Source organism: Thermobia domestica, chromosome 3 (genome assembly GCF_964235325.1).
Source record: "Thermobia domestica chromosome 3, izTheDome1.hap1.1, whole genome shotgun sequence".
In the NCBI taxonomy this organism is placed as follows: domain Eukaryota; kingdom Metazoa; phylum Arthropoda; class Insecta; order Zygentoma; family Lepismatidae; genus Thermobia; species Thermobia domestica.
Window position 1 is genome coordinate 39424517 of NC_137456.1, and position 25032 is coordinate 39449548.

Genomic DNA, 25032 nt, shown 5'->3' on the forward strand with positions numbered 1-25032 from the left:
TTACGCAAAGAGTTAGATATGGATCTTATCACATTTATATTCGCGGACCGTCATTTGATGATCAGTTTTAAATAATCAATATTGTCAACGATCTTCCTTTATAGAATAGTGTTCTTGCACCTAAAGTAACCCAGGACCATGCTTATTAAATTCGTTCTGTTTGATTCTTGTGCTAAGAACTGCTTTGTCATATACAGTAGTATAATTCCATCACATTAAAATTTTTCAGTGAAATTAGAACGAATTGTAGGCAAGTTCCTACCGTAACGTATTGTTAAACTCCAAAGTAGTATAATAAAAGCGAATATGATTAGTGTAACAATGATTGCACAGAGGATTGCTTCAATTCTGTTGAAATCTCTCAAACATTGTTCTAGTAAAACAATTCACTGTTAAAGTTTTATAGTTTTTATTTCATAAAATAAAAATGTGAACTGTGTGAATACAAAACTTGAAAATACATACAATTGGAATAACAGCTCATTTCATTATTCTCTTTCCAAATTCTGGTAACTTGATTTCTTTGGATCATAATACTGAGACCACAATCATACTTCGCTCCGTTCCATTCATTATAAATGGCATCTATACGATAATACATTAATAGTATGAATCAGAAACTAATATTTTGCTGCCATTTACGGTAAATTCGACGGAGTAAAGCATGAATTTGTATGTAGCATGAGCGTTTAGGAACAATACACAATCAGTTTGACACCACTTACAAATATAAAAGAATCCACTACACAAAATATCAGTATGATGTTGAAACCATGTCCGCTTGACTACGAAACCTTACATTTGTACACTAAGTCACTTGAAATGAAATAATTAGCTTTAGTTTCCCGTGCTTGTGAACTATATAGGTAGGTTTAAATGTGTCCAACATGTTTTATCACAAATTATTTCTTTATGTTGTTTCCAGTTGCGGAGAGAGAAATTTTAAAGATCCTTCCCAAGTCTTACAAATTCTTCAACGAAGAAATCCATATCTTCCTTCTCAACGCCAGAATTCTGGAGAACTAGTCGGAAGAAATTAGGATAGTCTCGTAGCGGTTGATATGTAACCATCATAGACCCCTCTTTCATCATACGTTCCTTGATCTTTGGTGCCACCTATGCAATAGAGGACATAACATTAGACATTCAAAACTTTACAATATGATTAGCGATGAAACGAAAAAAAAAAAAAAAAAAAAAACGATATATCTCGTTTAGCTCAACAAAATTATATGAGAGAAAATGAAGGAAACCTTTGTTAACCTAAACATTGATGCTATACCAGGGTGTCTATCGGTCACGAAAGTCACGAATATCACGAAAAAGTCACGAAATAAGAAAACGGTCATGAAAGTCACGAAAAAGTCACGAAATTTAGCGTTTGGGTCGCTTTTTTTTTATTTTTTTTTTTAGCTGTGCAAATGCAAGTACAGATTGGAAATTTTGTTCTATAAAACGTCAAAATTAACCACCAAAATTGTCTATGATCGGCTTTAGACGCTACCAAATCGTAAGCAAAGTACGTTTCTATCGCATGGATGAAAATTCGGCCTAATTCGCACCCGAATTCGCTATTGGAAACGTTAGGAAATTTTATGATTTGGTAAAGAAAAGGTCACGAAAAAGTCACAAAATTTCATTTTGGAATTTTAGTAGACACCCTGTATACGATAACTACTACAATTAAAATGAAACTGATATTTAAAAATGCCCTCATCAAGCCTTCTATTATGACACTACCAACACTACAGTATGCTTATGAGATATTGCCAAAAATTACTTTACTTTCTGCTTAACTATGTACAATATTGTCCAAAGATAAGACATACACGAATCAAAAGATCACGTCAAGCTGAACAAAATGCCTGAGGGTCAAGTCTCATGCGTAGTTTTCGAGAAAAAATAATTATTATGGCATTAAGAAGTACATCGTTTATTGTCAGTCTGATTTAGTCGATATTTTTTATTCTGCTGGAATATTATTTTTTAACTGTATTTACGTTTTGACTGTATAAGAAAAATATAGCACATCGTATGCCTGTTCTTTGATTTCCCCTAACAGTAGCATATATACTACTTGTGGAGGGGAGTGCAGGTGCATTACACACACTAAATTTTTGACGAAGGAGTACTGTATATTATTTCTGTTGACGCACTACTTTATAGATAGATAGATATAGATAGATAGATATTCGCAATATAAAGAATGGCAAAGACTAATTTTTAGATACTAAAGCACATTAGGATAGTTTCAAGGCTTATTTGGTCAATCTATAATGTAGGATGATATTATTTCATTGTAAGCTTTGCTCAATAGTTTTACAAGGTGTGATCAAAAAGTATAGTGAATGTAATAGCACAGTGCCGTATCCATCTAGTAAGCCCAGTAGCCTTAAACCTTTTTCACAGTCAGTCGAGTTTGAATGAGTTGTGATATATTAGTTGGCTTCCAGAGTCAGAAGAGTGAGGAAGTGTTAAGAGTGTCTTGTCACACGCCAACATTAAGTTTTGTTCTAAGCTGCAAAAAAAAAGTGCCAAAGAAGCTCACGAAATGTCAAAACCAGTGTATGGCGATGAAGCGGTGGCATTCAAGGCTATTTACAAGTGGTATGAGTGATTGAAAAGCGGCAAGGAGTCGGTTGAAAACGAACAACGATCGAGACGTTTTTCGACGTCAAATACAAATTCTTCAAACAGGTCAGGCGAATGACTATTCGAGAGCTTTCCGAAGAACACTCTCGTATGGGTCCGCGAAAGAATCTTAACCGCCGACTAAATAAGCAAATAGCTTCTTCCTTCACCACGAAAACGCGCCGTACCACACATTGCTTTTCGTTCGCGAGTTTTTGGCCAAATAAAAAGTATTCCTATCTGTCCACATTCGCTATGCTCTTCAGATAGAGCACCATGCGATTTCTGGCTCTTCCCAAAAAATAAATAAATAAATAAATAAAATTGTGCTAAAATGAAAACGTTTTGGCACCATTCCTGACATTGAGAGGGCCACGACAGAGTACCTGAACGCTCTTCCAATAGAAGCCTTTAAGAAACGCTCCCGGTCATTGATTCAACGTTGTGATAAATGTATTGCTAGGTAAGGTCAGTACTACTTCAAAGGAGATTAAATCAAATTTCATGTAAGCTTATTACTTTGTTTCTTATAAAATTATTCAGCGTATTTTTGATCATACCTCCTACATAAAGTGTTCAGGACATCTCTTTACATTATAAATTGGTGTTTCACCAAGTCATAGAAACTCTTCAGTTCAATTTCTCTCCGGTTTGGGTTGGGATATAAGAAATAAGTTAGAGCTAACGAGAATAAGATGACATACCGGAGGTTGAATTAGACTATCTGTCTACTGTGTGTATATTGTGATCGTATTAACTATCTCTATCCGGAACAACTAATGAAATTTCGATAAATATGCATCCGAGATTTTAAATAAGTAATACTAGTGTGGTACAGTTTATTTATTAAACTCTAGCACTAGCTAAAATCTATTTTCCTCTTCAATGTTTATCCTTTAAAATTTCCTTCTGTATCTATCTATGCTCCGTTTATCGTATAAACTTACCTTATGTAATTTTTCCTTAAAATCTTCATGAGATTTCTTTCCTTGTAGTGACTCTGGAATATACCAGAAACAAACATTGGTGCATTCTGGTTGAGGAAGAACTAATTGAAAATCATGTCGCTTCTTGATCTGCTCGGTGAAGTATACGGCATTATCAAACACTTTGTCGATGTGTTTCTCCAACCCTGACGTGCCCTGAAATACAATATTAAAAATAAAACACTTCAACGAAATTTACACTGAATAAACTATAGATAAAATACAGTGTCAGCATTAAATTTCATATAAATTATAATTCAGAAAAAATATAGAAAAGAAAGTCACCATACAAAGATATTGATTGCTTCACAATTGAAATTGGTGGTAATCTTCGTAGTAAATATCAATATATTATCCGCAGAGATGCATTTTGATTGTGACACTCACTTGTGCAGACTCCCATTACTTTTTGTCTGAACTAGCGGGAGGTCATTATAATTTCAAAAACGTATGTTAAAGTACTTCCATTAAAATTACACTTTTCATTCGGAACTGCCCAATGTAGCCGGCGGCCGGTATGAGTACACTGCACCACATTTCCATTACCTTGGCGTATACAGGAGTTGATATGGTTAAAATCATCCTCCAACTTACTTTGTTCTTCAAGTTTCTCTAGGTAGCCGTTTGACTAAGTTTGGATGACATCTGAACCCTCTTTGAACGATAGTAGAATGACAAGAGTATACACATATGCCAGCGATTATTTATTTATTTTTGTTGTTGTTGTTGTTGCGTCGCAAATTGCTAAACAAATTTAAATTTACTTAGGAATTTGTAAGTTTTGTATCGCATTTTCGGCAGGCAGGAAAATATTATTATACTGTTTTATGTGGATAGCAAACAGTAAAAATTAACATTTTTTTATACATCACGAACAAAAACTACACATGATAATGACAAAGAAAAAGTAATGTCAATTGTATTTATTCTTAATTTGCTAACTTTGTTCTTCAGATTGTTTAAGTTGGTAGCTGATTTCGAATGCAGCTATATCAAGTTTTCTACTAAATGATGACTTCGTAATGCTGCCACGAAACGGAGAATTAGTATTATGCGGACTACAACGTGAACTTTCATTTTTACGATAAAGGCACACAAATGCTTGTTTTCTGACTGATATTGCAGCCAAATGCTACTCTGGCCCAGTTTGTTTTCCTACTTCTCTAAAATTTCTAAACCAAAAACTAATTGTCGTCATCCATTTTCAATGGAAGCAAGAGAGCTTAGCAAAAATAGTATTTCTGGACAACTACATACGTTGTTTATGAAGTCTTACCAAAGCTTGAAATAACTATAAAAAGGTAGAAAATCTTATCCGGTGTTCCACAGTTATACCGGTTAGGCTAAAGGAGACGGTAATGATGAGAAATGAATGCAATGGTGGAATGAATAAAATGGGAGGAAACGGGAGAACCCCGAGAAAACCCACGCACATGGTGTTTGTCTACCACAAAGTCAACTTAGCGCGAACTGGGATCGAACCAAGTACCCCACGCACCAGATGCTAACGCTCCATCACTGAGCCACCGCAGCTCCCTATGATAAGATAGAAGGGCAGAAAAGAGGGCATTGCTAAAGTAATGTGCTTTTACTAGTGATCTTGTTTCCGACATGTAAGATGGAGGTCTTACATTTCGAAATCTCATTAAGTTGCTTTATTGCCAGACAGATGCAATATAATGTCAAAATACACAAGGTATCCTTGTCAATTTTATGACCAGTCTCCAGTAATATGGTGTGTATGTATTACTGACAGGAAACGGACATGAACGTGTCATGCGGACATCCGAATCAAACCAATACACCCTTTCCCCTCATACCTGTTCTATCAATAAAAACTTGGTATATTTCTTATCCCCTATAGTATTTTTCGAGATACATAGATTGTATGCTTTTACGCGGGCCCACTCCAGAAAGGTGCAAAGTTGATGAGAGGGATTTCTGGAGGAAACTTTCCTGACATCCTCCCAATTTTCCCTGTTCAAGTATGTTATGGGTCTCCAATACATAGCACCTCTGGAAAGCTTGTTTCATGCTACAGAGAATGAACTATAAACCATGACTTTCCAATGAACAGAGTTGATACAATACCTATTTCACTGTGAGTCTATGATTTTCTTTATACTAACAGGGTTAGCCCCCAGGGACTTACTCCGTTGTTCATGGCACCTAAAGCCTGTGACAAACATCTTGGCATTTCAGCTAAACGAATAAAACGCAAGCTCTGACGCGACGTTGCCAAGTGGTAAAGGGGTGTGGCTATGGCTAAGCAGACAAACTACAGCGCGATCAGGTGGCAGGGGATAGACGTGAATGTGTACAAAATAAACGTGGCAATACCGCTAGCCTCTCATTTGCTAGCAGCATTTAAAGGGAACTTGGAGCGCCACCTTCAAATGCCAAGATGTTTGTCACGCCGTTTAATTTGTTTGTGCATGAACATATCTTTGTTATGTTTATTGAATTCACTAAGTTTGATTCGAATGTCCATTCCTTGTGAGAACCTAAAATATACCTAAAGAGGAAAAGGTGGGTTTTCGAGCAAGGGGATATTTATCATTGAACGTTTACCAGTATATGTGATCGGTAGAGAACTGTTCTGAAGGAAAGATTTTTTTTTTTTCAAAAGTATCTTACTTTGATAATAAATTATGATCTATACTCTAGTTTTCACATTAAAGTTACCTTTGCTTTCCACATGAACCAGAACTTGGCAACGTCTGCTCTTCGACCACACTGGACATGTTTGTCTCCAGTGTCGTATTTGGTGTTGTAAAATTTATCTTTTTGAAAAAGATATTGAGCTGCAGCTGAATGAGTCTCTGTTAAGATGTCTGGATGTCGAACCAAGAACGTTGAACACTGTTGAGGAGCTGCCAGAAGTTTGTGTGGATTCCATGTTACAGAGTCAGCCCTTAAAATGAAAAAATAAAGCTTTGTAAGAACTTCAAACATATATTTATATACAGGGTGGCCAAAAAAATAGATATACACCCCTGCATTGATCAAGTATATAATTAGAGATTGGATGTGAGGCAAAATGCTTATTTCTTAATAGTTCAGATGTGATACAAAAGAACTCGCTACATTCGTTTGGAAGGCCTACGCTTACACTTCAACAATATTTATTTTATCTATTTCGCTCTACTGCAGGCCTATATTCCCTAAAATACACATATTTCTAATTTCTATAAAACTTCCTAGAAACTACGCATGGGAAAAAACGTGATGAAGTTATTGCGGCTAATACAAGTAGCTTGGTGGATAAGAGAATAAAGTTTAAAATGTTCCAATACACATGTTCTTTGCTTATTTCTTAAGTATGCTCCGGAGTGTATTGTATCATCAAAGACAATATTATCAATTGACGACTTGGAAAAAATCATCGTTATTATGTGGAATTTCATTAATGATTCCTTGTGACGGAGTAGATTACTCATTCACCTAATTATCTACAAATGTATCTGCTCATTCTAAACTGAACAATATTTTTTTCTTTAGACTGTTGCTTAATAGTTATGTAAATCTTTGAACTGTTATGTGAAGTGGTAAATGAGCCAGAACCTACCCTCGAGCAGAACATTCAGACTAAACAAACTTAAATAGATTAAAGGACAATAGTCTAACATCAGATATGAACCATACTTGACCCAATATGTATCTGGATGAAATACTGGCCAACTTGTATAGAGAGCACGAGCATTAATCAATTGGATATGTGGGAGAATGACGCGTGATAAACACAGATATTTTCCAGCAAGTGTTATGTTCTGAGGATATTTCTGAACTTTTATCTTGAATATAAGAAGATAAATAACATCACTACATAAGCCTGCACTTGAGTATATAATTTTTTCCCTAACTGTTTACAGAGTTTTTCAAAGCATTAATATAACAAGGGACTGTATTTGATCTTTACCAAAGTCTGCAAATTTAAAATATGTTATTGCTCAAGTTCAGACAGCCCAAATGTGTTCTTGAGTAATATTATGTAAATTATTGAAAATACTGATTATCCTATATTTAGGATAATTTACAAAACTAAAATGTTAAGTACAGTTGGAGAGTCTCCATCTTTTTTTTCTTTCTTTCTTTCTTGATGCAGAAGATGCTGATTCTGTTCCTGAGAGGAGTAAATGTGTGTCTGTACCCAGTTTAAGTGTTAGTTTTAAATCTCACGTAACCGTAATTCTGGATAGGGACATTAAGACTCGAAACAAAAACTCTGTAACATAATTGTGAATGTAAATGATGTGGTTGTAGTAGCATTTATCAGGAAAAAAAGTCTTAAAAGTATAATTCACGGTTAACAAAAATTCGATACCTCATGTCTTTGATAAATACTATATGTATTATACTATTAAAAATTTTACTTACTTTTCGATTCCCTTCAATAGATGTCTCCATCTTTTTGACATAAGGGCACCGCCTCCCCACGCAGCATCCACATGGAACCAAAGTTTGTATTTCGAACATATTTCTGCTATTTCTTCCAGAGGATCAAATGCACCTAATACTGTTGTTCCTGTTTTTATTTAAAAAATTTAAAAAAAGAATGTAAATAATAATGTTAAAGGCTTTTGGTGTGGAATTTTCATTTATATACAGTAGTTATATGCGATGGGCGTTTGAGTTAGTTCTTAGTTAAAAACAATTATGAGGAAATACAATAGAGCTCAGAATTTTATTTCTTAGAAAAGCAGCTTATTTGTTGTACTTATGACTACTAGAAAATACACTAAATTATACAAGAAAAAGTTGTGCCCTCATTTTCTGCTACCTCTTCTTGAATATACTTCTGTGAATTCTGTTTCAGTTCAGCATATGTTGATAATATCAGTAATTTCCTACGTGAAGTTGAAAATTAGTCATATTAATTTCTTGAAAACTATACTATTAATCCAATGAATGTGAAAGAATATTTATCATATCAAAGTTCTAAACAAAAGGAAAAAATGTTTTTTTAAAAAGTTTCAAAACTAACTTCAATATTTGTTATATATATGATAAGAGTGTAATTTTAATAATTTACAAAGATTATGAATGAAAGTTCAAATTGGGAAACTTCGTTCGAAAATTGTGTGTATATTAATTAATTAATAATAGTTAACTAATACAAATATTATGACAAACGAGTACCTTGAGAACCTATTCTACCAACATCTGGTAGTAGTAGATAGTAACGTCAGAAAAAGGTTGCCATTTTTTGATAGTTTCATCTGTCAGTTACATATTGAAAATTTATCTGAAGATCGCAAAGCTGGTTTTAAATGAAAGATTGGGTGTATCAGGTATATTAAATGTAAGAAACATGGGAATAATAAAAACGAATCAAAGTTCCACGAATATGTTACAGGAATATGATGTTGTTCATTGAAGAGAATTTTAAGTACAGATTTCTTCTAAATGGGGAAATCAAATTTCAAGTATTGCATAATTTCGTAACGATGATCTGGCAACATAAATTCTTGAAGTAATAATTTAAGTTGCCAAATGCGTATAATAATATGTATACGTATTTCATTGAAGGCTGTTTTTTTGTGAACTAGAGGATTTTAGTAGAACTGACCAAAGTGTTATGAACCTGAATATTATCCAAATTAACATCAACTATTATGTAATTAATTCTAATGTTATGGTAAGACCAATTCTAAAGTACCGAAAACTGGGTATACTTTGGGCAATGCTTCTTCATATTCAAAATTCCCATTCTAATATCTCCTAAGATTAGGGAGGTAATTTAATGACATTTCTCCTTGTTAAAAAGCAATCCTTTGGCTTTCTTTTGAAAGCAGTAAATGATCAGTGTGGCCAAGAATGATGATTATAGTTCCATTTTTTTTTTTATGTCATGCAAGAATTTTTAAGGTTGGGGTAACTTTGACCCATTTGTCAAAATCACTAATTAATACACGAAAATATTATTGTAACACTGTATTTAAGACACAGAAGAAAAGAACAGGGTATTATAAACACATTGGTGAAATTATCAATGTTTTTACTCTATTTCAATCGAACGAGAAATATCGTTCAATGATAATATTTGTATTCTACTTGGGTGAATACAAAACATCTATAAAAGAACGCTACAAATTTCTGAGTGCTTAACTTAAAATACCTATATTACAACCATAGGGGTGAAATCACTTTGTTCAATTTAGAGGCAAACTAATATATCGTTCAATGAAAATCTCTCTAACAAGGAACTCTTTGAGTGCTAGGTTACAAGTGCAATCTCTAGTAAGGCTCATTTGAAAGTGTTTTGTGAACAATGTTGACAGGAAAAATATTAGCTGCTAATGGTTCACCATGTGCATCAGGAGGGAGAGAGAAAATACGTGTCCGGGAGGTGCAGAGATCAACCTTCTATAAGATGTATGTATTACACTTCACAAAATGGACATCGTCGACATTCACGAAATGTTCAAAACAAACTACTACAAACAACTTACACTATGAATACCGAACAAAAACTGACGCGCCACATTGATCACAGACGTTCGCACTATCAAGATCGAAGGCGAACTCCTTGTGAGTTACAAACCGTTCAGGGTCCTTCAGCTAGGTATCCACTCCCAAAGAATGCATATAGAATCATATTGGTACAACTTTCTCTTCCTGTGGGCCAAAGTTGCTTTTAAAGGGTCAAAGTATACCCAGTTTACGGTATTCACTTTTAAGCTTGAATGGAGATAAAAGAGTAATATAACAGTGTCAAACATGGACATTTTTTTTTTAATCTGTGTATACTCCCTTAGAAAAATTGGTTAAATTGTAACATTGTACGAGTTTAAAATACTCATTTTATAGTTGTTTAAACAATTTCTAAGAAAAAGAAGAAAAGTTTATATCTCTGGGGGACAAGATGTAGTATGAGATAGATATGATAAGCCTATACATTAAAGTGGAGATACATAGTGATTGAAATTCACAAAGCGTAGTATGATAAGAAAAAGGCCCCCGGTGGTTAATGTTACTTTGGCAAAAATTATCAAATTTTAATGTTGAAATGTTTACTTCAGAAGAAAGAGGAAACTTGTATTTGTTATTGTATTGAAAGAACGTCGTATTGTCCATTTAAAAGGGAAGCACTTTCTTGTCTGTCTGCTTAATGTATACGATATATAAAACTCACCTGCTGTAGCCGAAACCATAAAAGGAGCTGCATCTTCTTCCAAAGCCCTCTGAATTTGTTTTTCCAAATCAAGAGGATCCATTTTTCCCAACGCGTCGCATTTCACGAGATAGACATTGTCACTCCCAATCCCTTCAAGAGCTGCCATTTTTTTAATTGAGTAGTGGGCATCCTCAGATGTAAAAAGTACCAATCGCTTCAACCCATGAAGACCTTTAGTCTGCAAATTAAATACACATAGACTTAATGGGATAAAACATATCAAAAGTGCAATTATCGCCTCCTATGCTTGTTTATTGCAGTATCTGATAAACTTCAACTTAATTAAGTTAATTATTATTTTGTTATACTTCACCAAATAAGACAATAATTTTTCGTAAATTCGTAACTTAAATGTCAAAACTCGAAATATCAAATAAGTTCATATTTTGATACCTTGATCTATCGATAGGATCTTTGGGCACCAATAGTTGAAAATGCTGATAAAAGGAAGTGCCAGCATCATAAATGTCGGGTGCTCGGCTGTAGAATGGGCCTCTGACAAAAATATTAGTTTTCTTTATTCAATTGTGATTTTTATTTCAGTTTGAAATTCCTGCTGAAAATCTGTCTGAGTTCCACGAAATCTATGGGTGGCTCCGTACGAAAACGCTATAGTCTTAAAAGCTTTTGAGTGTCAATATACGATGTTGGAAATGTAATGTTTGTAATCCTGGTTACTCTATTTAATTTTGAGGGAACTTAGTTTTTTTAAAAAAGTCTTCTATTACCTTTATATCTGGCATAAACCAATATCTTGCACAATTAATGCCATAGCCGTTGGCCATGGATCCTCCAGGACAGAAGATCCCATCTCCTTCAGGAAACCCAACGATCTTTCTCATTTCTTGAAGAATGGTTTCCTCCATCAACGTAAACACTGGAGCCACTTCGTATGTGTAAACGCTTGGATTCAAGGTATCCGTAAGCCATTGTCCCACAAGGCCATAGGGATCCAAACTGGAAAAAAAAAGAGAGAGAGAGAGAAAATTATTTAGAACAAAGATACGATAGTGTTCGAGTATTGCAATGAAGTGAAACTGATTAACAATGGCAAAATAATCTACTCCATACAGTCATTAAAATCAGTGATGGGTAAATATAATGAGCTGAGTACCAGGACAAAATATGAACCATACTTGGAAACTAAGCAAATTAAAAGTACGATTATGTTAATAAATATAAATATTAAAACAAAATGTTTAGTGCACAATAGAAATATAGGTGTTGGCACGGACGTGAGGGGTAGAAGTAGGAAGGGATGGGCATATGAAAACAATATAGAAGGACTGATACTAGTGTCAAATCAATAGTTTTCGGAGTCGCTGAAGTGAATAATGACACTCCTGATGGTGTAATTTAAGTCCAAGTTCATCCCCTGTACATATTCTAAAGGGTTCAAATACTTTTCGTAAAACTAGTCTTCCCGTGCGAAGAACGGGCATCTCAACTAGCTCTTCCATCTCTTTTTCGGGGCATCCAAAGCTCTTCTTCTACTGCATTCCCATCCACAAACATATGCAATCCTCTTGTATATGCCATGCAACCAACGCAACGTGTCTCGCCTATATTAGCCAGCTCGAGTTGAGTGAAACGTACTGAGGAATTTCATATTGTGTAATCTTCTTCATTCTGACAAACTAAGCTTTCAGTATTATTTGTTTTTAAATTCAGCAATTACAAGAGTCATCAAAAGGTCCGTTTAAAGTACTGTACTCTACAGGGCAGGCAGAAACATGGATGCTACGCAAAAACGAATAGACTTTGGAAATGTGAGAGTGGAGAAGAATGGAGAAAATTAGCTGAGTGAAACTGAAAACCTATGAGGAAAAGCAGGGAATAGTATGGAGGAAAAGAACAATGTATGTTTAAAAAAAGGAAGAAAAACTGGTTCGAGTATTGAAAATGAAATGAAATCTTTGAGTTTTACGTCCCACGGTTATGTCGGTTAGGCTAAAGGAGACGGTGATGATGAGTAATGAATGAAATGGTGGAATGAAGAAAGTGGGAGAAAACGGAAGAACCCCGAGGAAACCCACGCACACGGTGTTTGTCCACCACAAAGTTCACTTGACGGGGGCTGGGATCGAACCCGGGACCCCAAGCACCAGAGGTGAACGCTCTACCACTGAGCCATCGCGGCCCTCTGGCTCGAGATTGACTGAGAAGAACCTGTTTCTATGGGATTTGATAAAAGACACGCAAGAGGGAAGGGTCAAAAGAGGGTTGCAACTAATGAACATTATCAAATCGTATTGAGATTGCCTGAGAACTATGGTAGATGAAAAGTTTTGACTTTGCGACAAGTGTCACGTCGGAGAGGTACCGTGGCTAATAGAGCCCTCACTTCTCGTGAGATGGATCTCTGGTTCGATTTCAGGACATATGAATTTGTAGTAGACAACAACGTGATCGTGGGTTTTCTAGAGTTTTTCCCATTTTCTCCCACATTTTCATTCCACCAATTGTTTTGTAGTCATTCACTTTCATTAACAATCGTCTCTTTTAGCCTAAAACTTGAGGCGTTAAATAGTAAAACAGAGCCACGTCAGTAATAGTAACGTATCACACTATTTGTTTGCTAAAGCTGTTCATTTTATTTGTCAATCCTAATCTGACTTTTTTCTTCTTTATATTGCTTGTATATGTACTATTACTGATAACCTATAAAGTTTTATCAATGCTGATTTGACGCCAATTCTTGCAAACACTATGATGACGGGGTTTTATAGCGAAAATTTAGAATTTGCATGAATCATGGCTAGACATGACATGACATGACAATTGCAAAGCATTGAAGTACTATAAGAGTAATTTTATGCAGTGTACAGCTCAAGAAGAAGACTACAAGTTAATTCGCCATTTGTATCCGCCCAAGGGCGCCGATCCGGGGGGAGCCGGGGGGACCCGCCCCCCCAAAGATCATGTGGACCCCCAGATATTTTTATGAATATGTATTTTTATGCATTTTTTATTGTTGTATGTATTGTTATATGCAATTTTTATGAATACCCCCCTCCCTCAAAGTTGCAGAGAAATCGGCGCCCTTGTATCCGCCCTCTGTAAGTGTGGTGATTGTGTATAGCGGTATCAGCAGAAGATTCCAAGCGCTTGTTATAATATGTATAACTATAGCTGTAAAGAAATAATCCATGCAGAACGCGGATGTTGCATAAGGAAATGTCACATAAATATGCTGTGTAATAATAATAATAATAATAAATAATTTTCTTAGACTACTTTCTTAAAGAAATTCGATTTTTTGTACATCATGACTCATTTTACTTAGTGTAAAATATGACAAAGTTATTATTATTATTATTATTATTATTATTATTATTATTATTATTATTATTATTATTATTATTATTATTATTATTATTATTATTATTATTATTATTATTATTAAGATTGTATACGTAATATACGGATATCACGTAGTCATGTATGAAACTTATCTGTGAATTTCTCTGTATTAACTGTTTCCTCAATGTTCTTCGCCGTTGGAGGAAAACACTTTGAAACAAAGTGAATAATTCGCTCAACAAAATATTAATAAGCTCACCTTTTGGTGGAAGAAGTATTCTGTAGTTTAATATCTAAAATTATTATTATTGTCAAATAGAATGAATCATTTTCTGAATTATAATGAAACGGTAATGATAAATTTTAATCGAATTACCGCATTAAAAAAAGAAGAAGAAGAAAGACAGGAGTCTGTAGGTTTATAAGTTTTTGCAGAAACATCAGCATTTCAAACCATAATTATAACAGAACAGGAATTCGTTTAGTAAAATCTGACATCAGTAATAAAAAAATTGTATGTAAAATCTGCACTTGTCCATTTCTACTTTTATTAACCCTTTAATCGTTTCCGCCTTGATCACATACAAATAAAATATTTTACTCGCAATTATTTTTATTTGATCATTCATTTACAACTAGTATCATTAATTTTATTAAATATCTAGGTTTGCTTGAAATTAAGAAATTACCTGAATCTCTGGAGATTCAACCGCCATCTTTTATCATCATCCATCATTTTCATCAATTTTTACATTAAAATTACCATAGTGCAAAACAATTATTTATAATATAACAAAACTTAGTGATATACCGGGTGTATCAAAAGTTCCGGCCCATAGACCAAATCCGTTACGAAAGAATGTAAAGAGAAGAAAGTTGCTGGAAGTAGGTAGTTTTCAACCTATAATAGTGGCATTTATTTCAATGACTGGTGCAATTGGAAAAAATTCACCATTTTACATCTAAAACCATCTATTTCCAACAACTTTCCTCTCTTTGCATTTTTTTCCATATCTTTATTTATACTGGAGTTTTTGCCTTTGGCCCGGACTTTTGATACATCCGGTCTTGTAGATGACCGGGACATAGGTCTGCACCTAAAAGCATGAAAAACTTCAAATAAAGTTAAGAAAAATCTGAATCTTAGGTTTAGTACCATAGGTAGACGGTTCTCTTTAAAAACAAATAAGATTTCCAGATAATAAACCAATTTTACGTTTTAGGTAAGCCTATCTATTCATACAAGAACTATCATTAGAGTTTTGAATTAGAACTCAAATATGTGAAGAGAATATACTGTCCTTTAGTCATAAAGAGGAGAGGACGCACTCAGGTGCATCCACGTCTTTTTAATGAAGTGCTAAGCCACAACCCTCTCAACAACTGGAAGATGATATAAGTTGATTCATCTAACTGTATTATATACACAGAAAGGTTTTCCAATTATTATGTTTAAATCTAATATATTGTACGAGCAAAACTGCTCCTGAGTGAAAGTTGCATAAGAATTAGAAGCCATATTAATATGTACTATGTAGCTAAGCTTTACTATTATTATTATTAGTATTTCAAAGTGAGGCTTAAAATACCATAAATTTTATTAATATAAGAAGATGGTTATTCACACTCGTCGCCTGCATAGGAACCGTTACCCTCGAGGCTAACACACACACAAGAAAGGCTCTTATTCTAAAACCTGCAAAAAAGGATATTTTCCTTGTATCTGTATCATTAATAGGCTCTAAAAGAAAATATGACCGTTATAAAACATTTTGATATATGTAAAAATAATAGAAATAAACACAATCTAATGGTCACATTTATTATTATTATTATTATTATTATTATTATTATTATTATTATTATTATTATTATTATTATTATTATTATTATTATTATTATTATATCTTTGAAAGCCGAAAACAGAACAAACGAATTAAAAACAGGCTTATATTGTTGTATTTCATTATCTTTTTCACCTTTTAAACAGTAGCCTGTAAGTAGAAAATGATGGAGACACATATTCCATTAGGACCGTACCAATATTTTCCGTTATTCAGAATCTGAATGACATTCCATTTTGTCCTTGGAAAGGTTGCACCCAACGTTAATGTTATCACAAATTCCTTTATTAAAGCACAATTTCCTGTTAGAACAAGAATCTGTTTTAATAGATTTACGTATAGAAAACGAGTGTTGTTTTCTTATAAGAAGTATACATAGAAAACCGGATGACATTTGTAATTTTATTTATTTTTGAGTTTAACATTCCACAATTGAATCGATTTTTGTTAAAAGGGCGTATGTAACATTTTTCACAATTTTATTATTATTATTATTATTATTATTATTATTATTATTATTATTATTATTATTATTATTATTATTATTATTATTATTATTATTATTATTATTTTAAGAAATGAATGCTTTAGAGGTAGATGGAACAATTTGTGATAAACGGAAGTGTGTTTCTTGAAACTTGTTATAAATATAAGGCATTTTTCTTTTTGTCATAAATCAAACCGTCTAGTAACAAAACAGTTTTTGTCATTTCCAGACATTTTTTTATTGCACATACGCCCTTTTAACAGTAAGCTATTCAATTATGTACCGACGCTGATTATGATAAGGAACGAAATTATGGAATCAAAAGAGTGGGAGAATCGGGAGTACCTTAAAAAGTAACACGCAATGGTGTTTGTCTACCACAAGGCCCTCTTGATGCGAGTTGTGATCAAACCAGAGGCCCCAGACACCAGAGTTGAGCGCTTTACAACTGAGCAACCGCAACTCCCACATATGTATAGTATACGGTATTTAATCTTACAGTGTTGTGTACATATATCAAACTTCCTTTACACGTATTGGTGTTTCCCTCAAATATAACCACTAATTGCACTAATAATCGAAAAATGTAGAGAAATTTAGTCTATAAATAAATAGTTTAAAAAAATACTTAACAAAAATATATGATGTTTTTCTTAAAAATATATATACGAGTGATTATTTTCGTTTAACCTTCGACTTCTTAGTATGACTTTCTTTGCTCTAATGCTTTACGTGCTCATAGGCGTTACCAGAGCTTATTACGAAAGCATTTGAACCTAATAAAAAGCACACATTATGAACGAATAGCTATATATTTAATCTAATATTAGAACTCTGTGTATATATAGCTTGGCGTTCGACTCATTTCAGAAGAAAAAATGTTTACTCTAAAGACAATGCCAACAACCAGGTGAAAGTATAAATTGCTATTGCAGGAAATATTAATTTATTATGAATCGGATCCTTTGTTTGAATTAATATTTGAAGTCATAATTAAAATACTTCATTGCCCCTTTTTCAAGTATCATAGCCTATAATTTTGTTTGCAACTTTACTTTTGTTAGTTAATTGGCGAAAAATGTTTATCGAAATATTGACTTTCACTATGCTTATGTATTTACTATTGATTCATAATGCTGTCTGAGGTAATTGAAATTACTATACACAAATTTGTATACAATTTGACAAATATGAAGTTAAATTTGTTCTTCTCCTTATGTAGAATCATTCGGCAGCCCCTTCATAAAAGTCGATTCATAAGACAAATGTGTAATCCGGAAGGAAGGAAGAAGAAAGAGGGGAGGGGGTAATATTAGCAAACGATAGGAAGTTTAATGTCTGAAGGTCACAGCATTTTCTTCCTTTCCATTATTTTTTTTGAATTTAACACTAATAAAAACAAAAGCCACGTTTAAAGATAATCATAGCAAAAGTGACTATTGAAAAATCATGTCAGTGTCTGATAAAAATCACTTATAGAGGCTAATTACACATTATCAAGAACATTTCACGCTTTCCACTATTAACCGAAATGAAAGGAAATACAACTCACAAGGTTACTTATTGGGACTGGGACCTTCCAAAGCTAATCGTTAAACTTATAATCAGGTTGGTGCTTTTTCATCTTTACGATGTATTACAATGATCGCATGCACTATTACAGGAAGTAAAATTATTTTATATGTTCTTTCTCAATTTATAAGAAGGAATTAAGCTTATATCTATAAAATAAAAAAAGAAGACACAAATTAACACCGGAAAGGCCTTGGTTCGTAGTTTGAAGTTATCCGTTAGACAAATGGAAGTGCCTGAAATTAACAAAAATATTATGATTCAGTACGGTATATTAACTGCAATGCTACATTGTAGCGTAACAAATCATGAAACTTTATGATGTTTCTTCTTGTTTACACGATTTTTCAGAAACAAAATTAAATAACCATTAATTCTTGTTGTTATGATGTTACACAAAACACTATAACTGTTCCCAAATGTTTAGGTTAGTAATTCCTTAAAAATAGTTCATCGTGACATTTTTGTTAGCACCGGTTAAAGTTCCGCTATCAAGTCTGAAAGCATTACATTCTCAATTTTCTCACTTTCTCTTATGAAATTTCAAGCCCTGTTTGCAGCGTCTGGAAATAAAACCCACGCTCTTTTCTGTTGAAGCTTTACAAAGAATATTTTATCCTGTATTTCCTCAATACAATGGCATATACTTAACAAAACACATTTATAAAGTGAAATTGAGCAGTAATCTAAAACAAAAGTCTAATATAATCTTTCGAACATACATAAGTTGTTATTTCATGACAATATTGATGGTAGGACATGTACGCATAACAGTCATTTTAAGTTACAGGGTATGTGTGCAGTTCCAAAATTAACAGTGCTCGTTCCTGTCCAGTGTCTACACAGTTGTAATTTAAATCTTATAAAAATGTTCGTGTGTGTGTGTGTGTATCATCAGAGTTTCGCAAAGTAAGGAATATCCTACGACCATGGCCGCCCGAACGGGGGGGGGGGAGTGGCACTGCTCCCTGGCTCACGAAAATTTATAGCAAACCACGTATTTTAAATACCAGAAATACCAGATGTAATATAGCAATCATGGAAATGAACTCCCCTAGAAAATTATCTTCGGGCGCCCCTGCCTATAGCCATCAAATTTTGCACACATATAGATCTTCACCAGATTTGACCGCGCACAAGGTCGTTTCTCTTTTAATTTTCGATTCGAGGGGGATAGGAGGTCAAAATTTATGCAAAAATTATGTACAGAGAACCATACTTGCTGCTAGTAGGCAACTCAATAGTTTTTCCTGTGGTTCGGGTTGCACATCTTTAAACCTTTGAATAATAATAATAATAATAATAATAATAATAATAATAATAATAATAATAATAATAATAATAATAATAATAATAATAATATTTCATACATTTCTTTACTCTCAAAGATTTTGCATAAAAAGCATTCTTTCCGTGAGGATGGACACTTCTACTAGTATGAAATAAAATATTTAGTTTACTTAATAAAATATTTAGAAAATATTTAGTTTATTTAGTTTAGGCTAAATTACGAATGTCAAACGTTAATGATCAATCATGGACGAATCGTTGGAATAAAGATAGAGGAAACAAGGGAATCCATGGACATGATGTTATTCATCTCTAACTCATGCCCTGAGATCGAAGCAGGAATAAAGACTCCACAAATGAGTTCTCGTTTTCTCCTAAGCACACCCTGACAAAAAAAAAAGTCACGCCCTCTACAACTAACATTGCTTCGTTTCTATAATTACAGGTGCTGTCTTACTTGCAACAGTGACTGGATAAATGTTTATTACTACAGACCTATGGCTATTGGAGTTGATGGGAAAGAGAGTAGTCATTCGTGTCCAAGTAACTAATAAGAGTGCTTTTCGTCTGCGTGATTCCGGGTTCCAATCCCGATTGAGATTCCGGCTTCCGACACAAAGCTTAGTTGTGGCTAGAATTCCACTTGAAACTGTACGTCCTGTCCTACATAACCTCGGTCCTACATGTTAAATCTCAACCGACGATTACCATGAAAAAAGTTGATTTGATTTGAGTTTAGCGACACTTTCAGCAGCGAAGCTATATGAGACGTGAATCTACAACTTCACATGGCATCCGAATCACGTGAGCTACCACTAGGACATCGACAATAGAATGTAGCAGACTACAAACGTGTATTGTGTTCCGAAAAGTCGTGTTGTGAAAAAAGTTTCACCCTTCGTGTACGGATAATATGGCTAGAGCACTTGTTTCCAGTGAGAAACTTTGCAGGATCAATCTCCAGCAGAATTGCTGTACTTCGAATACTGGTTTGGACCACACTTCGTGATCTCGCTGTTTTATAAACATGTCGATAGTTTATTTACGTGCCTTACGAATTCATTATTATGTTTCGTTTGTTTTTATCCATGATCAGGCTTAAGAATACATATTTGTTTCCTCCGAACGCTGATAAACAACTTAAATAAATAAACGACAAAATTATATTGTTTACACAATCAGCTTACTACCCACTTTCCTAATTAAAAAATTGTCTTTGTAAAATAGTCTTTTATACCCTTACAGTAAAATAAAAGTGATAGAAAGAATGATTCTAATTACTAAGTTCTAGATGTTGTTACGTAGAACGTTCAATATAATTGATTCAGAGTAAGGGAAATGAAGAAATTAAATTTGACAACAGTATGACTTTTCAAAGGGGCAGGTATTTTTCCAGGATTTTTTAAAACTATATTGTAGCATTTTATTACAGAAAATATGAATTTCCAATCATATCTGTTTGACTTTATTGTATGAAAAGATTTTTAAAAATTGCATTTTTATTTACTTTTTCTTTACTTATTTATTTATTTATTGACAGTTTTTGTGTTATTCTTAATTTTTATGAGAAGACATATTATTTAATTTTGCTGTCAGATTAAGATAGAAGATGTCTTCTAAATTAATAAAATAATTATTATTTTGTGTGTGTACGTATGTGTTATGTTAAAACCTATTCAAGTAATATCATTTTGTGAACACCTTTGCAAAATACAGTTTATATATACACATTAAATTATTCTTTAATATAATTTAGATCAAATACTTCACAAGATTACAGAAATATTTATGCACGTTGATAAAGATGTTTTTAATTACCAATTAATTATGGCTAACAGAAATACATTTTTCTCCTATTAAAAATTGTCAGATAATAAAACGTTTTGAATTATTATTAGTATTATTGGAGTAGTATTAGTAGTAAAATGAGGTATTTGATTTAATGCCCCGCGAATATACCCTTTAGGCTAAAGGAAATAAATGGTTGATGAAAGTGCATGATTATCAAAGAATTGGTGAAATTAGAAAGTGTGAGAAAACCCACGATACGATTATATTCACCACAAAATCACTTCTCAAATAATCGAATCTAGGACCCCTTGCACAAGAGATGAGAGCATTGCACCACTGAACCACTGTGCCCCTTAATAGTAACAGTACTAGTAGTAGTTGTTGTTGTAATATATTAAGAGAACTTTGTGTGTATTAGTCCTGAGTTCGATTTGCTGTGGAGATTCTCACCTCGGACACAAACTCAAGTACAGCTTTGGATTCAACTTCAAACAGTATACCCTATCTTGCAAAATGTCTCACAGACATGGGCGCCCGAAGAGGAGGGCAGGGTGGGGCCGAGCCCCCCTCTGGCTCACGAAAATGCATACGTAATATAGCAAACCACGTATATTAAATACCCGTAATACCAGACGTAATATAGCAACCATAGAGATGGGTCCCTCCCTAGAAAATTTTCTTCGGGCGCCCCTGCTCACAGAGCTGACTTGGGTGGCGTGCCTCGTTTGGTAGAAAAGAGCGTTATAGTTAATCTAATTTAATCTAGATGTATTAAAAAGAAATCAGTTCCAAGACGAAGTGAATTCTAAATTAAGCTAACTTTTTGCCTCATGTACCAAGACATCTCTTGGTCTAATATTTGATTATATTTTTTAAATACAAACTCGATGTATTTACAAGTAGCCAAGAGATTATCAGTTATCTTCTAACTAACTGGTTCATATTACCTTTGCTATCTTAAAGAACTTAAACTAGAAAAGACAAATAACTTAACAAAATAACGTTTTTAAAAATAATAAAATGTGTTAACAGTTTCGCCAACTAATTGAACATATTGGATTCATCAAACACTGTAATCTAACTTCATGTTCAGTTAGTTGGCGAAACTGTTAACACATTTACTATTTTTAAGTAAACGTTGTTTTGTTCAATGATTTTTATTCTAGTTTAAATTGTCTTCTGTATTATAGTAGCCTGGTGTTTGATTTCCGAAGGAAAACTTGTCCTATTAATCTACAAGGCATAATGGTAGGACAAACTACTGAAGAAGAAAAAAGAGAGTGACAATAATTTCCTTTATACATACATAAAAGTTTGACTTGAAATTTATTGAATCATCATCACTCATTTAGTCTGACACATTGAAGCACTATATATATATATATATATATATATATATATATATATATATATATATATATATTAGACCTGTTCTAATGAAAAATAATGAAAATTTTAGATTCTCAAATTATAATGAAACTCATTCCTTAATTAAAATCTAGTGCGAAAATGAGAATTATTCGTTAATTTAAGGATTTCCGAAGATTTTGGATGCGATCTTAGCAATATAGTTAAATTATATTAACAATAATATTTAAAAAATAAATAAATAATCTATTATGAAATAATTCATGTTACTCCATAGCCTCATGGCTATAGAGTTTGCTTTCAATCCTCATGTCTGTAGTCAAATTTTGTTAAAGGTAAATTTTAGCTGAAAATCCGATTAGTAAGTATTTCGGATTCCACTTTCATCCCACTTCGATGTTGCATAAGAGTGTAAGAAATAAAATTACTATGCAATTTTGAAATAGTATTTGCAGAAGTGTTACGAATATGCCTCTCAACATCATAACAAGACAAGTTACAATATAGATACATCTGTTACTTAACAGTGAGCTTTTATTCTCTGTTCAGCAAATAAAAACTATCAATATATTATTATTAGCAACGAACAACACACGTATTTTCAACTCATAAAAAAACAGTTTTCTCCATTTTATCGAAAACCACGCACGAGAATCGATCCTAAAATATTTAATTTTGTTCAGTCCGTTGTCATCTATCGATTGGTGAGTCTTATCTCTGGACGATATTATAGTTGCACAAAAATTCAAGTTAGTCACAATTTTGGAATGGATCTCACTTGCCATAGTGTGTGTTGTCGTTTTGTTAGTGGCATAATGGAAACCACGATGAAAGTATGCTTCAAGATCAGTTACATATTAATAAGTTGGCATAGCTACCGTACACCGTCAATTTTTAGATTTACAAAAATTTGTCGAGTTTCTCGGAAACTGCGCATAAGAATTTACACTTACTCATACTATTTTATTAAGCATCACAAGACCTATCCATTAGCAATGAAGACTACAGGGGGAAAAGGAAGTAAGTGAAGAAATGGTCGAAAATGAACTAACAGCAGAATATCAAAGGCTTCGCAGTTTAGCCAAGACAGTCCCGGATTTACATAATTTCTTCAAATTGTTCAAAATTCCAAATGTCCCCATGCACGTGTCTTTGGAATGGGAGACCTGGGTTCGATTCTCGGCTCATGTGGTTCGGATTCCACGTTAAGCTGTAGGACCACGTCTCATACAGCCTCGCTGCTGAAAAGAAAGCTAAACTCAATATCAAATCAATTCGAAATCTCCCGATTTTTCGGGAAAAAAAGACGAAACAAAAGAACGAAAAGTAAGTTAATATAACTCGTACGATATATTTTAAACACCTTCATTAGTTATCGATACTCAATAGGAATAATTTATCCTCTGTCTCTCACTTTTAGTGAATGTTGCCCTATTACTTTATTATCTTAGTTCAGAAAAAAAAATACAAAACTATGACTATAATGTAAATCAGGGATGCAAATAAGCAACAAAATTTTACTCGTCCACATCCCACAATAGAAATCATTTACTTACCTTCAGTATGATATTAAATACTGGCCCGTACCGATGAATCACTCGCGTCGAGCGAGTGGTTATTTGCATCCCTGTTGTAAATGTTCATAGGGTGTCTCGGTAAAATGAGGAAGCCCGATATTTTCCTTACTTTTGGACATTTTGTTTTCATTAAACTTCAGAAATATTGTAGAATTTCCGATTAGGACTAACCTTAATTAGATAATTTACTTGTAAGAAAGGTAGAGGAAACAATTGGAACTTTGTCCTTAACACTTAATACGTACGTATAGGTTTATGACTAAAACGTTTTTCACTAACCTGGAAAATAGTTGGTTGATAAAATGTGGATGACCTGTCTTTACGCTATATTTTATGGTATCCTGTACGTATCCCAATAAAACTTCATGATTTTCCGGTTCCTCTCGAAGCTTTAGGTCCAAAATATTTTTCAATTCTTCAGGGTCCTTCCAGTTCACAACTTTAGAACTTCGGTTTGTGGACTGAAAAACACCACACTCTACTAAAATATCAGTAACTCGACACAAGAATTTTTCATGTTTTCGTCTATCAGGCAAACTTTGAAACCACAAACCACTGCCTTCCTGCCTTCCGTTGTCACTGTCAAACGAAGTTTGTTTACTAACACCATTGCTACAATGTCCATTTATCGTTGCACCATTTATACTTTTGTCCGTAAGTTTTGGTTCATTCTTTTCGGAATCGATGGGTCTTGTCCCAGAGCTCAGTGACAGCTCTTGTAAATCCGTTGCAGCACCCGGCATGATGGTTGCAAAACTGAGTGGTCTCTTCTTACGGTAAGGCTATTATAAATATAACCAAGGAAAAATTTCTTCTTTTTTCACTTCTTGCAATTTCTTGTTTGTATTGGTGGCTGCAGGGAGGAAAACACACGAGCCAATCTTACGTCAATCGTCAGTCATTCGTAAAAATGAAAGTAGTCCACTGAGAATGTACTTAAATAAACCCTTTGAATGGTCACGTGATGTATAGGAGGAAGTGATTTAGCGCGTCACACGTTTCTTGT

General features: G+C 33.6%; 1 protein-coding gene across 1 annotated transcript; it reads right to left on the reverse strand.

Annotated features, from left to right (window-relative positions):
- Nucleotides 1–392: 392 nt before the first annotated feature.
- On the reverse strand, nt 393–25032 carry b (glutamate decarboxylase-like protein black). Its single transcript, XM_081750681.1, has 7 exons — nt 24306–25032; nt 11523–11751; nt 10753–10972; nt 7995–8142; nt 6303–6531; nt 3579–3773; nt 393–1116 (listed from the first exon to the last, which is right to left on the reverse strand). The coding sequence occupies exons 1-7, from the start codon at nt 24767–24769 to the stop codon at nt 943–945; spliced, it is 1659 nt and encodes a 552-aa protein (XP_081606807.1). The 5' UTR covers nt 24770–25032; the 3' UTR covers nt 393–942.

What these genes read in the sequence shown, in the direction of transcription:
- b (XM_081750681.1), bottom strand. Translation starts at nt 24,769, where the DNA reads ATGCCGGGTGCTGCAACGGATTTACAAGAGCTGTCACTGAGCTCTGGG. An exon ending in ATCAACCAACTATTTTCCAG is followed by an intron (nt 11,752 to 24,305) that starts GTTAGTGAAAAA and finishes TTTTTTTTCCAG; the next exon opens with TTTGGATCCCTATGGCCTTG. An exon ending in TATGGTTTCGGCTACAGCAG is followed by an intron (nt 8,143 to 10,752) that starts GTGAGTTTTATA and finishes AAATAAAAACAG; the next exon opens with GAACAACAGTATTAGGTGCA.